At 39.8% G+C, this 14,687-nt stretch overlaps 1 protein-coding gene across 20 annotated transcripts in view; it reads left to right on the top strand.

The window, feature by feature from the left end:
• KALRN (kalirin RhoGEF kinase) overlaps positions 1 to 14,687 on the top strand; it is a 654,582-nt gene that overhangs the window by 347,101 nt on the left and 292,794 nt on the right. For 16 of the 20 annotated variants that reach the window (XM_073231508.1, XM_073231507.1, XM_073231506.1 and 13 more), the window contains exons 12-13: positions 6,204 to 6,412; positions 9,767 to 9,941. In XM_073231508.1, the coding sequence (XP_073087609.1) occupies positions 6,204 to 6,412; positions 9,767 to 9,941 (384 nt within the window). The remainder of the gene's footprint in view (positions 1 to 6,203; positions 6,413 to 9,766; positions 9,942 to 14,687) is intronic. The other 4 variants (XM_073231512.1, XM_073231511.1, XM_073231520.1 and 1 more) reach the window with 1 other exon arrangement.

Here is a 14,687-nt window from a genome sequence, read left to right as displayed (position 1 = left end):
CTTTTCCCCTTCCTTTTCCTCTATCTTTCCCTACCTATGATCACATGGTGAGATTTTGCGTTATTGCCAAAGTGTAATAGGATGTCATTGTAGGATGTAATTTTGAGAGAATTAAAACCCTTTCTATAGGAGATTTCTGAGCAGGAACTGAATATCCATCTTCATAAATGCTTTAACCTAGACTTCTATAACTCCTCCCTGGGCTGAAGTTCATAATTTTACTTTTTCCTATTTCCTACATCAAATGCTTTACTTTAATTAGGATCAGAAGGAAGGAAACAGAAGGAAGATATGAAAAAGATATCCTCCAGGCGTATTTCTTCTGCAGATTGAAGAGTCAGCTTAATTCTATTGGTCCTGCTTTGTGAATTCTTGGTGAGCATAGGCCACTAAAGGGTTAAAATCTTCTAACCATATTATTGCAACATTATTCATAACCTTGAATAATTAGAAACTAAATAGTCCATGTTGGGTAATTCATTAAGCAAACCATAGTGCATCTATGTAGGTGAAATATTAAGCAATCATTATAATCACATTGTAGAAGATCATTAATGGCATGGGCAAAGGCTTATAGTATAATACATAAAAAACTGTATATTCAACATAATCCCAATTTTGATAATACACATAGAACAAAGACTAGAAAGAAATATATGAAGAAGTTAAGAATGTTATGGGTGATTTCATTTTCCTTTGAAAAATTTTTTTATGTTTTCTTCAAAGATATTTTCAATAGAGAATCAAGAATAATCCCAGTAGGTGTTATTTCACAAAAATAAAACTTTTCATCCCAACTTAGAGGAGCTACAACAGTAGAGACAGCAGACATTTACTTGGGGTCTTCTTACGTACCTAGAGCCTCAGCTATGAGTACATATTGTGCTGAACTTTCAAATGTCTTCTTTTTGCCTGGGGACAAGAAGGCAGCTGGCAGTTTGCTAGTCTGGAGATTTAAGGAGGATGTAGGAGAAACATTTACCCAAGTCCTCATTTTCTTTGTCCAGGGAAAAGGCATTTGTAGCAAGTGTCATCTGCTCTGCAGAGGTTGTCCAGACAGAATTCTCTTTCCTTGCTGTGTTGCCATGGAAATGCTACAATTGCTGGGCTTTCAAAATACCCATTTTTAGATATTCTTGTAGTAATAATATGAGAATAAAATTTACTAAGGAATGTGGCCAAGGTAATCAACATCAGCTCTTTATTAGGCAACTTAATTAAATGCTCATTTCCATTTGTTTTGAACCTTTTGAAAACATTCTTCCACACTATGTCCTGCTCAAATGGGTACTGACACACACACATCCCACAGATACCACAGACACTCCCATGTATACATGTTCCTCGGCCAACCCACTGGAGAACCAAAACTAAATCAGTCGTCAGAAGGGATGATGGCCTCAAGAACAAAACAGCTTCATCCTCTATTTCAGTTGCCACACTATCATTGTATTTATTTAAGCAATAAAAGCTGATAGTCAATGTCAAAGAAAAACCATCTCTTCAAAATGAGGGAGAGGCAGTTTACTCTGTGGAGTTGGTGATTCTTTTGACATGTCTGGGGTCAACCAATTATATCAGCACAATGGCTACCAGAGCTGTGCAAATGGAACAGCCAATCAGCAGAGAAGGTGATGGAGTAAAATTACCTCTTTCCTTAACCAATCATCCATAAGCCTCATTATTTCTTCAGACTTCCTGATTTCTCCCTTCCTTGTCTCCCTCTTCCTCCTTTTTCAGGCTGCCCCACTATGCAGACAGGACAGGGTCCATGGGCTGCCCCTCCTCAACTCACTGGTTCACTAATAGAGCTAACCTTATGTAGGACATTGAAAGATTCCTTAACTTTACCCCTGCAGAGGTTCTAGAACTTCTCAAATTAAGCTCACTCTTTTTGGTGTAGACATTTTGGACACAACCACATATGTTCTCTGAGAGAATGAACATATAAAGCCATCTAAGTGTGTATGTCAGCATGGAACAAGTAATCATTGCAAAAAGCAGAACCCTGAAAGAAGGGGTCACAGTGCAGTCATGTTTGATCAAGAGATGGTCTGGAAATGGCTGAATGTGAGTTACAGGGAAGAGGGTGGATTGATGGAGAATGGTCGCTAATATGTTTGACTCTAGATAAGCAGAGGGTAAAGAGGATTGCCCTAGGACAGAGACCCGAAATGCAGAACAGTAGGAAAGAACATGTGGTTGCTAATAGCAATCTACCTCACACGCACTGTGATTTTATCTAGTACTGGCTTGCGGCCATCATTAGCTTGTGGTAATTTACCAGTTACTAATGACCAATTACTAAGTGCTCATTAATAAATTCAATGTACTTCTAATAATAAAAGTGGCTCTTTTATTTGGATTCTTTTCAAAGCTATGTAGGCATGCTCTTCAGGAATAAGTCAGATGGACACATATACAGAAAGAGACCTACAGGACATTCAGATATAAGGAGAATTACAGCCTAAGAAATGGAATGTTTAGTGACACACTTAGGTTTATTTCTGTCCACTTTGTGCCTCAGAGGTGGTTATTCAAAATTATGAGCGTGCAATTTAAATTTGCTGCCACCAGGAGGTAATGTGTGCATGTGATCTCATGGTATTTCAAGTGGCTTGCTATTAATTAAGTTTTACAGGTTATAAAGCTTAACTTTACAATACCTTAACTTGGTATGATAATTCTCCTTGAAGTGGTGCTGAACTCTCTGGACTGTGGATGTCTTGGTGTCTCAGCTGTGACTGCAACCTTTCAGTGTCATAGTATGTTAGAGCAGAAAGAGATTTTAGAGACAAGCTAGAGAAACCACATATCCATGCACATGCACACACATGCATGCACTCACACCATTGTAAATATGAAGTAACTGAAGTAGTTTTCCCATGGTCACAGAACTATTCAGACAAGGACAGATGCAAGAAATAGCTTCATTAATTAACAGTTCCATTCAAAAACTCCTTTCCCCCATTTTTGTTTTATTTTGTCTTCAACAGAAGGAAAAATAGAGAAAGATGTCACTAACACTTTGTCTTTGCTGCTGCAACCCCCTTCTCTATTTCAGAATCAAATTCTTTTCAATCACTAGCAATCTTATTTGACACGTTATCCTCTTGAAGGCTGACCAGTTGCTTCCTTCCTTTATTAGGCTCCTAACCACCACGCTGAGCTGCATCTAGTGTTGGACTTGATTTTCCTGACCAGTAGGTTTTAGTTCTACTTTAGACAAGAGTTTTTATAATAATATAGTAGAATATATGAACAGAAACCTGAGAAATCAGTTTCAATTAACCAATTAAGAATATTTGGGGGAAGGATGTATTTTTCTAATGATGTTGAATTCACAGATCTGTGTGAAACCTCAGATGTCCCTAGTCTTTCGCTAGTTTTTTGGTTTGCAGCACTGACATCTCATTTTTTGTTTTGACTGTCCCTACAATTTAGCCGTATGACCACCAGGAGGAGGGGGTGTCAGGAGTCACGGTGGGCTTCCTCAGAGAGGAATGATGTTGACTGTCTTCCCTAGGCCTACACCAGAGGTGTTCACATCTTACTAAGGAGGGAACAAAAAGGACTTCCAAACTATGAAGCCATTAAAATAGCCTAAGGATGATTCTGAGAACAAAATTATCTTAAATTAAATCCTCAAGATACCGATAAGCCTCCTCCCTATCTCTCTTACTCCTGAAACAGTGAGTGCCAGCCTTGCCCTAACCAGTCTTTAGCCCCAATGCCTGACCTCTATTGAGACTTTGGGTTTATTTTTCTTCTCTTAACTGATCTGCTCCATGTCTACAATTTTCACCTCTTCATCTCTCTTTCTTCATGTCTTCTTTTCTCTTTCCCTCCTTCCTTTCTCTTTTTCTTTTTTCTTTTTTTTTTTTAGAAATATCTAGACTTTCCAGTCTTTTCCTTAGACATCCCAGGATGAAGCTGCAAAAACAGAAAAGAGAAGTCCAGTTCAACCTAGCATATTGAAGGACCAAATCCAGAGTTGACCTTCTACAAATTCCAAAATGAAGGATACTTCAAACATACCTTCTATCTTCTAGTGGGAACTGGAGATGGCTTGCATGAAACATAACTTTAATATATAATACTATATAGCACCTGCATAGCACTAACTGTATGCCAGGCACTGTTTCGAAGTGATAGATATGGATATAGATCTCATTATTTGTATACACACAGACATAAACACATAGACACATCAAATTATTAGTGATCTTTACCATTCTGTAGGTGAAAGCACTATTGTTATTCCCATTGTACTGATAAAGAAAACTGGGGTACAGAGTGTGGGTTACTTATCCAAGGTTACAAAGCTAAAATGAAGTACAACTGTGATTTGAAACTCTTAACCACTATGCCCTATTGCCTTTCTATACAATAATTTTTTTTAGCGAGTGCATGATTTCTTACATAAGGACTTTAGCACACTTGGAAAATGGTTTTGCTTCTAGGCAAAATGGCAGCCAGAAAATATGAAGCAACATTAGGCTATATGACCAATATCCTAAACTTCCTTATGTCATACTGACTTGTAATAAGTACATTCATACTTGTAGGAATATGTATCTCAGCTTATGTGGTCTGGAAAAATTGTGTGTTTATAACAAAAAGCTTATTTGTAAAGAAAATACACTGAACTAATTACAACCAGATTGCAAACTGCTAAATTACAGGGACCCTCAGTAATAATAATTTGTATTCTTTATAGCTATCATCACAATGCTGTGGATTTATTAATAAGGCTGTATGTATATTCAAGGCATTAATAATAAGTAAATAATTTAATTCTTATGATCTTTGGAATGAGTAGGGAAGATCTTTTCTTCCCACTTTGTAGATGAGGAAACTGAGGCTCAGAGAGCTTGTCATCTGTCCAAGAAGGACATTCTTTGTACCCCTTCTTTGTTACCTCCAGGGCTTATTAATGTTGATAACTCAACCTCTTCTGCTACATTTAGGACCTCTCCTGTCCAAGGAACAAATAACTTGTCTGCAATCTGAAGACATTTGTGTCTCTCTTTATTGTTTCTTTTCTTATCCCTTATTACAAAGGCCATACCACAATTTACTTTACTAAGAACAAACTATATGAAATAATATTCTTGAGGTGGATATTCATCCAAGGTTTTAACATGGAAAACTTACAGATGTTACAACCAGAAAGTAACTATTTTATTTTATGTTTTCCCCAACCTGTTTTATACAGTAAGTCATGGAGAACAAAGGTTATAGTTGTTTATTCAAAGGTGCCATGAGTTAGGGGAAGAATATGGGCCAAAATCCACATCTTCTGACTCTATTAATTTTCTCTGTCTACTGGCTTTTTTCCTGGTAGAGCCTTGAGCTTATCTTTCCTGCTAGCCAGGTGAAGATTCTTGTATCAGACTTGTCTTTCCCTCCATCATTTATGAAAATGCCAATAAGAAGTGGAACATTGTGGCAGGCCACTGGAGACCTATTTTCAGTATGAGGAAGAGCTGTCAATAAATGAGATTTCAGTAATTTAGTTTAACTCCTCATTTCCAGTGCTAATCCTGTTCAGAACACTATACTTAGCCCTCTTAAAGTTGTCTGTCCAGTAATAAAATCCTTAATGTATTTTAGCACCTTGACTATCATGAGGGAAATGTCTCTTACTTATATTGAAAATAGCTACATTTTTAACATTCAACTTTCTAACTCACCTGGTAATCCTGAAAATAATAAAATAATTTAGCATAGCACATTTTCTTAATTAATCTTCATCTGCTTCTTAGTGAGCATCACATTCTTTTTTTCATATTTGCAAAGTCATGATACATTTCTAGGAATCAATGTCTAGCTGTCTGGAGGAAGTGCGCAAAGCCCTCCTTTCTGAAAGATGAAATAATATTTGTCCACCACCAGTCTCCTGTTCTTCCTAGTCTTTCAAATATGTATGACCTCCCTGTTCTAAGATCACACATTTCCCTGAACCACAGAGATGTTAAGCCAAGGATGATCCCAGCCTTAGGGAATGCCAACATTAATGGAGTAAACTTAAAAGAGATGGGTAATGAATGTAAGTATATGTGTGCTGATGGGAAGACAGACTGACATTGTGCTGACTGGTGGAGGGTAGGGTGGGTGACCACAGCCGACTTTCTTGTGCTTGCTGCAGCCTTGGCCTCTCCTGTCTGCCCTGAATGGGGTCTCTGCTCTCTCCCCGACAGCTGTGGACATGGATGGAAGACCTTCAGAAGGAGATGCTGGAGGATGTCTGTGCAGACTCGGTGGATGCAGTGCAGGAACTGATCAAGCAGTTCCAGCAGCAGCAGTCTGCCACCCTGGATGCCACCCTCAATGTCATCAAGGAAGGCGAAGACCTTATCCAGCAGCTCAGGTCAGCGCCTCCCTCCCTGGGGGAGCTCAGCGAGGCCAGGTCAGCATGGGCCGTGCTTTCCAGTGGGAAATGCCTCGGACTAGATGTGAGATAAGTCATGTCCTGGTCTTGGCTCAGCCTCAGCCAGCTTTGTGGTCTTGTGTGAGCTTCAGTCTGTCCATCTGTCAGATATAAAAATGCCTGCACCATACCCAACTTGAGTTTAGAAGAAAATTGTAAACAGACAAGCTCTGATATTTCAAAGCATTATTTATCATTTGTGATGTTATTCAGCAATCAATAAGTTACATAAAATTAACAACAATTACAATACAATTATAATTACAACAACTAAAGTTAACAATATTCAGCAGAAAATAAATACCATCTTCATTAAAACGTATGGCATATTTGGTCAGGTGGAGAAATAGCCATTATGGAATATAGTGTTCTTTGGCATCTGACCTCAGGCTGAACTCTGAACTCTAGTTCCCCAGTCAGTAAAAATGGCTGGCTTTGGCCCCATGACAGTACAGAAAGTGTATGTTACTGTCCCACCTGCTCTCCATAACCCACTTATGAGCTTTCCATCTTTCCTTTCTGTCCAGAAAATGAAACTCCTTCTCTGTTGATTTAAATAAATATAACTAAGAAGGAAAATCCCGTCTAAAGTCTTAAATTCATTTGAAATTACCACACCATTGCCTCCTTTCCATTGGTATCTGTATCTAGTTTCCTCTCCCTGTGAAGGGCACTGCTCCTCAGATAAAGTGTCATGAGCCTTGAGCAAGCCCTCAGCAAACCAGCCCTGTGCACAGGTACTGTCTAAATAGGATTTGATGGTGCTAATGATGTCTGCCTGCAGAGACTTGTTCTATCCCAAAAGTCACTCAATGCTGGGACCTTTGCAGGTCTAGACAGAAATAATCTCATCAACAAGTCCCAGGCCAACCCTGGAGCCTGAGGGAATTACTTCAGTTGGAGAGGGCTCTTTTCCCTATACCAGTTGTCCAGTTAAATAAACAGTGAGAACTTACCTTCAGATAGTTCTGGCATGTTTTTCTGTTGGAAATTAATCATTTCTATTCTAAACATGCTCATGAGATGTTCTGAGTCCTCCTGTGCATACTAACCAGACAACCTTTTTCCCTTCCTCCCCCAATTCATCCTTATGAATATATAATACATGAGTTGTGTCTGCCTCCCTAGGAAACTCGACTGTTACTTGCTTCTGAAAAAATTCCAAATAGTAGACAGTCACTGTCTCTGGGCCTCAGCTGCTTCATCTGTGTGATTAAATGGTTCCCTGAAGGAGCTCTGTCATTTCTGCAATTTTGTGATAGCTTTGTGTTTTCCCTCCAAATTTTTTTTCACAAGTATGGCTGGCTTCCCTCTCTGTGGGGCTGGGGCTACAGAGATGGCACTTGCTCTTAATAACTGCCAACCTTGCACAATGCGTAAGGCCTGAAGGCTGCTCAGGGATGGTGAAAGCAATGACGTAGCTGATGCCTGTCCTACAAGTTTAAGTTCCATGGATTTCAGAGCAGACCATAGGTGTGTGACCAAGAGCCCCTGGTGACTATTCATTCCCCCAAAAGCCTGACTCTAGCCCAGGCTCCCCTCCTTAATATAAAGACTAGTCAAAGAGAAAAAGAAGTAAATGTGCCTAATGGACATTGACAGGATGCCTTATATACATCAGAGCACACATAAGTCTCTGTTTCCGAGACTCTCCTGGCACTTGTCATTGAAGCACACCTAAGATGGCTTTTGCATCATCTCTGTGATTCCTGGTGAGTGTTACTCTGACGTAGGTACTGTGCAAAATGGTCAGAAATTGTTCTCTTTCTTCTGGAAGCAGTGTAATGGCGAAAGACTGAGAGGAGCAACGAGGATAATTATAGCCTCCCAGCAGCGAAGTCCTCAACAAATGTATAATGCACAGTATTGGGCACATCTCATGTTTTTCTCATGACTAGGGGTGCCTGTGCAATGGTGGTATTTCATGTCCAAACAGGGCAGGGTTAGGAGGTAGGATTGGGAGCTTTCTAAATGAAAGGAAAGGCTCCTGACAGACTGCCCTTATGCTCCCTTCAGAAACAGGTAGTGTGAGCTCACACACCTTTGCCAGGCTAAGAGGACTAGATTTCAGAAAGCCTGCTGATGAGAGGATTCAAAACTCATGATTTTCCCTTTGCCCTCTGACTTCTTAAATTGTATAAGAAATAAGACATCACAAGATGATCAATGTGCCCTTTTATTTCACATTTTAGGGCTCTAGCTTACTCCTGGCTTTATAGAATCTAAACTTCTTAACCTCCAAAGTTTTCCTATTTTAATGATCTCTTTGGAGGCCTCACCACCCCTCACTTCTCTGAGCAGATGAATATGTTTATCTCTTGGTTCCTCTCTACGATGTGTCACCTCCCCCCTGCTACTTTTATATGGACTCTCCCTGCTCAGAAAGCAAAGCCCTTCCATCTACTAGGTCAAGTTCATCCTTTTCTTCTAATGCCCCAATCAAAACTCATCAGAACCTTCTTGTTGTTCTGGCCTCTTGTGCCCTACCTTCTCCTCTCCCCAAGGGGCCTGTACCCCCAATCAGCACTTCACTTGCATCCTTTCAGGATTAGCAGTCATTCATACAGCATGTTCCTGGTCACAGAGCATGGTCACACACTGTCTTATTTAACAGCAAACTGTGAAGTGAGCAGGGCAGGGATTAAGTCCACATTACTGGAGGCAACCGGGGCTCAGGGAAGTGATTTCCCAAGGCCACCAGCCCATGTATATTAGAGCGGGGACGTAATCCAGGCCTGCAGCCCCCAGAGCCCATGCTTTCCTGACTACAGCTTAAAGCTGTGTAATAACACTAGCCTGCCACTTTGGCATAGTATTATAAAGGAGAAGGATAATTTTGGTAGTCGGGATCTTATTTTATATTAACCAAAATCCTGTGAGGCACAAATAAGAAGGGTGCTTTTCATATGTCTTTGTCTACTCTTACGTACTGTGATTAATAGGTCTACTCTTATGCATGTGTATGTGTGTGTATTTAAACTATACCTATTAGACTACATGTATGTATGGAACCATTCCATTTCCTGATATTTTATGCTTTGGAGAGCCCTTCCCCATACATTATTTCATTTGATCCCCCCTTCTCCTTCCACAATACTGTCTGGGGAATAAGAGAGCAGCTAGTCTCAAAGCTACAATGCCATGCCTTACAAAGAGGATACATGTATCTTTGGTTCATCTAAGCAAGTTGTGCCAAGCTCACAGTAGGAGTCTGATAAACATCCTGAGTGAATCAGCTGGTTGACATCCAGCTTGCTCAGACAAGGAAAACCCCCTGCTCCTATGTTACGTTTAACACGCAAGGTCCCCCTTTTTTGTCCCACTATGCCACAGGGACTCTGCCGTGTCCAACAACAAGACCCCCCACAGTAGCTCCATCAGCCACATTGAGTCAGTTCTGCAGCAGCTGGATGATGCCCAGGTGCAGATGGAGGAGCTGTTCCATGAGCGGAAGATCAAGCTGGACATCTTCCTGCAGCTGCGCATCTTTGAGCAGTATACCATTGAGGTACAGGTGGGGAGGACGGCGGTCATGGAGAGCGCTGGGAGGCCTGCAGAGGGGCTTGCTTCCTGGCCAAGGGTGCTGCCCCAGGGATGGAGAGGGGAATGCCAGGCAGCAGAATAAGGGAATTAGAGAGAATGGTGCATTAAGGATACATTTTTAGAGATCAAAAACTTCATATTCCACCAGTTATAGTCCTCTGTCCATCTCACCCCCACTGCCAAGCAGAGCCCCTGTTTCACTCTCTGTCTGGGGATTACTTCACTGAGAATGTTTTTGTTGGAATTAATTAGACCCTTGGTACTTTGGTTCCTGAAAGACCATGGAGTTGGCTGTTAGGTGACTGAGGTAGAATCACTGGATTCTATAGCTTCATGAATAAGTAGGTGTTAAAATTAGTTGGCCAGGAATCAGGAGTTGGGAGGGGTGCAAGTTGTAGCACTCCAAAATCTTATGACTATAGACTATCTACGGTTAAAAGAACATATGGGATGTGAACAGATCCCAGAAATGGGCTGCTTTAATTTGTCTGATTTCTCTCAGACTGTTCAAGCACAGCTGGACAATATCCATCATATCATAGACAAATTTTCACAAATGCCTAGGGTGCCTAAATGGTTTTCTTGGCTTCACTGGAGATGGATGGTAATTATAGATTTGCTTTGTTTATGTCACCGTATTCTTATTATGTTAATATGTGTGTGTAAATTAGTTAGTAGTTTAAAACCTATACATACTGAAGATACTCTACAAGAAGATATGTCAAAGAAATAATCAATCCTCCCATGTTTTCTTCCATATGCTACATCTATAGCTTTTCTTCTTCCTTCCTAATTACAACCCTTAAATAGAATTCATGCCTCATATCGAATTTATCGAGCATCATAATTCCTCCAGGTGGTAAAGATACCTCGAGACAAGTGCTGGGCATAGAAGCCACAGGGCATAAATCTGCAAAGAAGTAAAAAGCTAACCTTTTCTAACAATATGGCTTCTCTCTCACTTACCAACTTTACATTTCCCTGTATGGCCCCGGAAGATGACTGGTTAGCCAGAGACGGGTAAGATTCCTCAAGGGAGGAACAACCTAAGACAGGCACAGTTGCAGGGGGGCCATCAGGTGAGAATTTGGGGATCAACAGAGGTGAGGCTCAGAACCTCACCCCCCCTGCTTTGAGAGAAATCTTCTGCATCCGTGGATGTTTTGCTGCCCTTGTCTAGCTTGGATTAATACTTAGTCAATACACACACACCTGATCATCTGATCATCTACATTTGCCCTCTTACAGCACTAAACTATGTTTTCTACCTTTATCTTGCATCTACCTACCACTTCAGCATTTTATTAAAAATAAAAAGAATAATAATAATAATAAAGGGAGAAATGTGGGATCAACATATAAATCAAGTACAAAAATCAAACGAATATTCATATTTGACCTGATTGTTTATAGGTCATAATGCATGATCAAAACCGAAAGTTTCTGTGATGAATGCCTTTGTACTGTTCACCATGTAAGAATTTATTCACTATGTAAGAATTCATTCACCATGTAAGAACTTGTTCATTATGCTTCAGAAGATTGGAGACTGATGAGAATTAGGCTTGAGATGGATTAATGATTGTACATTGAGCATTGACCCACCTATACTGAATTTTATTGTTGTTAACAACCATTTGATCAATAAATATGAGAGATGCCCTCTCAAAAAAAAAAAAAATTAGTTGGCCAGGGATGACTGTAGGTCAGGGATTAGATGAAATTGTACTGCGCGGCCAGGAAGTCAGGAGCCACAAGAAAGAAGACTTTTATCCTCAGTTTGCTTTCTGTTTATTAAGAAAGTTTGTGCTAAAGGCACTTACTGGTTCATCTCATAGACTCTTTAGTTCCTTCAGGGAAGGTCAGAATTAGATGTTCTGGTATATTTATATCCCCTTTGTGATACTTATTAATAATGTCTTCCCACATAATATCCACCTTTTATTATTTTCTACTTTGAAACACTAACTAAAGCCAGGCCAGGAGGGTTTCTGGGGTGTGGAAAGTATCCAGCACCTACACTTTGTCCTTTCCAGGGATGACAAAAGGTTAAACTAAAGGCATGTCTTTGCTCCCTGCTGGGTGGTATGTGGTATGAGGGAGAGCCAATTTCTCATCATGTTTTTTTATCCCACTGGGGCTTCTGGGTGTTTGGGAATGCTCTTGCCAACCATATCTGTAGAAGCTTCCATGGAACTGATCTGGAAGGAAATTGATTTTTTTTTAATGTTGAAAGTTCCAATATCCCAATCCCAGTCCCACATGGGACTAGCAAACTATCATGACAACATGTGCCTTTTTCTTTGATCCTGAGACCAAAAATATTTATATTAAGAATTGTAAATGTAACAGAAAACCAGTACTAATGTGATCCTTCCTGTGCCTTACTCTCTAATGATCTTTCTCTCCTTATAAACACACCTCTACCCCTGCCTCCCTGGAAGCCAGTACAATTTCTTGCTTAAAGATTTGTTCAAGGTGCTTTCTGAAAAGTTTTTAGAACAAAACAAAAGATAAGTCTTTCAATCTAGGTCTGTTATCCTTCAGACTTATTCCATAACTTTAGGTGAATTTATTTATAATTTATTTTGAATTTACACCCAGAAGGACTTCAGGTGGAAAGGAGTATTAAAACATACATTGAAAGAACAATGAAAATGCCAGTGGAAAATTAGAGATACTGGCATGCAACAAAGAATAAATATGGTGAACCTTATAAAGGTGAGGCAGCAAAGGTATTAAAGAAAAGAGGGAATGTGAGTTATTATTCTTCAGTAATTGCAAGTGAGACTCACAAAAATAAATAGAGGTAACATTTGATTGCAGTGGTGTAGGCCCTAAGGACTCCTACCATCCTTCCTCAGCTCCTTTCACATCAAGAGTAAATATACCCAGGGGGGTAATTATGTTAGCAGGTGTAGTATTTTGCTGCTGTAGTTGTTGTTTACTCTCCTGTCATTCCAGATCCACATCAAAAAAATGCTGAGGGGGAAGGAAACAACAGTATGAGGGTTTGGATGTTTAAATATTATTTCATTAGGTGGCTACAATTTTGAGGTCAGGGTTGCTGGTTTAGTTCTGGAAAGGGTCAGTTAGCTTCACTTTGCCACAGACTGCACCCCTGACATCAGCTGGGGGTATCACCAATGTGTCTTTGCCTATGGTGATTCTAGGAAAATCCATTTCCACTCCTGAAAAACAATCAAAGTACATACAAAAGAAATCCTTTCAAAAAAAAAAAACCTGACTATAAATCAAACACTTTAAAGTTGGATCCTATTTAAATGTTGCATTGAGGAGCTTGATATTTAAATTGTAGGATTTGCATTCTTTAGCCTTTGTATTGCATAAAAATTTCCCTCCTACCCTGGAAGTATCCTGGACAGCAACTTGGACAACTTGGTATAAATAAAGCAAAAATGGGGAAATCATATGAGGGTCTAAAAAAATGAGGGAAATAAAGAGTAATTTGTTTCTACACCCTGTGGTTTAGGCAGTGACCTCGAGGCTTTGGAAGGGGTCTTGTGACTTGGGGTGTATCCCAAAGCTTGGGAAAATGCTGCATTTCATCTTAGACAGAAATGGAAATCCTGCTAAACCTATAGAAAAGTTCTGCTTCAAGTCAGATGATCAGAAGTTATTTTTGAGGGTGATGAGATTATTTCAAATGCCAGCTAGTGTTTCACTGTGGAGATGAAGGGCAAACATCTAGAGAAGATTAAGAGTGTGAAACTGGGGGCGTTTTCTATAATGAGAGATATGTTGGAGCTGACACAAGCCAGGGCAGAGCCTGTCACTGCAGGACCTTCAGCTATGGTTTCCTTCCATAAAGGGCATACTCAGAATTCCTGGGGATTACTGAAAACCAGAGCAGGCCTGCTCCCCTTCCATCTGGTGAATCTAAGCATGACTCCTTAACCATACCACTGATGGCTGAGATGGGCTAATTGATTTAAACATTAAGATAGTGCAGGAGTTGCTCCACCACTCTCCTTTTACTCAGTAATACTGGTGTATGTGGCTCCCACAGTATAACCTGGGATGAGGTCCTATGGCACCCCCACTGAGAGTGAAATTTATCCCAAATATATTAGGCAAATGTTCAAAAACCAAGATGGCAGCTGCATTCCTGACATACCTTCTTAGACTCTGTGGAGACCAAAGTGTGAAGTGGAACATCATGTTCTATAAAGTCTTTTCCTGCAGTTTGAGCATCCCTCTGTGAAAGGCATTTTATATGAAATAGTTATGATGGAAGAGACATTTCACCAAATGCAAACGGTATTTATTTTGTGGTGCTAAGAATGTGGGTGATTTTTTCCTAATTTTTTATTCTTTCATGCATTTCCAAGTTTTCTACAATTAACCAGAATGATCAGAAAGAAATCAAAATATATTTTTAGAAGCAAGACTAGGCCAGTAGTCTCCAAATCCTTTTGATTGTGCACTCTCTAAATAAATTATTTTTGAACTTGGAACCCCCTGTATATGCATATATATTAGTTTATAAATGATATACATGTTCTACCGTCACTGGCTAATAATCTCAAAAATTAGTCTGCCCTTAGGATGAAGTTCAGCTTTTTCATTAGGAATTGTGGTGCCATATTTCAAATAGTCTTCTAGATAATTTGCAATTATTTTTTTGGCCTGGTTTCCTGGCAGATCTGATTAGATTGTCATTATTTCTTTACCCTGTAACATGGCTGAC

Source organism: Manis javanica, chromosome 3 (genome assembly GCF_040802235.1).
Source record: "Manis javanica isolate MJ-LG chromosome 3, MJ_LKY, whole genome shotgun sequence".
Lineage (NCBI taxonomy): Eukaryota > Metazoa > Chordata > Mammalia > Pholidota > Manidae > Manis > Manis javanica.
Note: the sequence above shows the minus strand (reverse complement) of the source record. Positions and strands in the feature narration are given on the sequence as shown.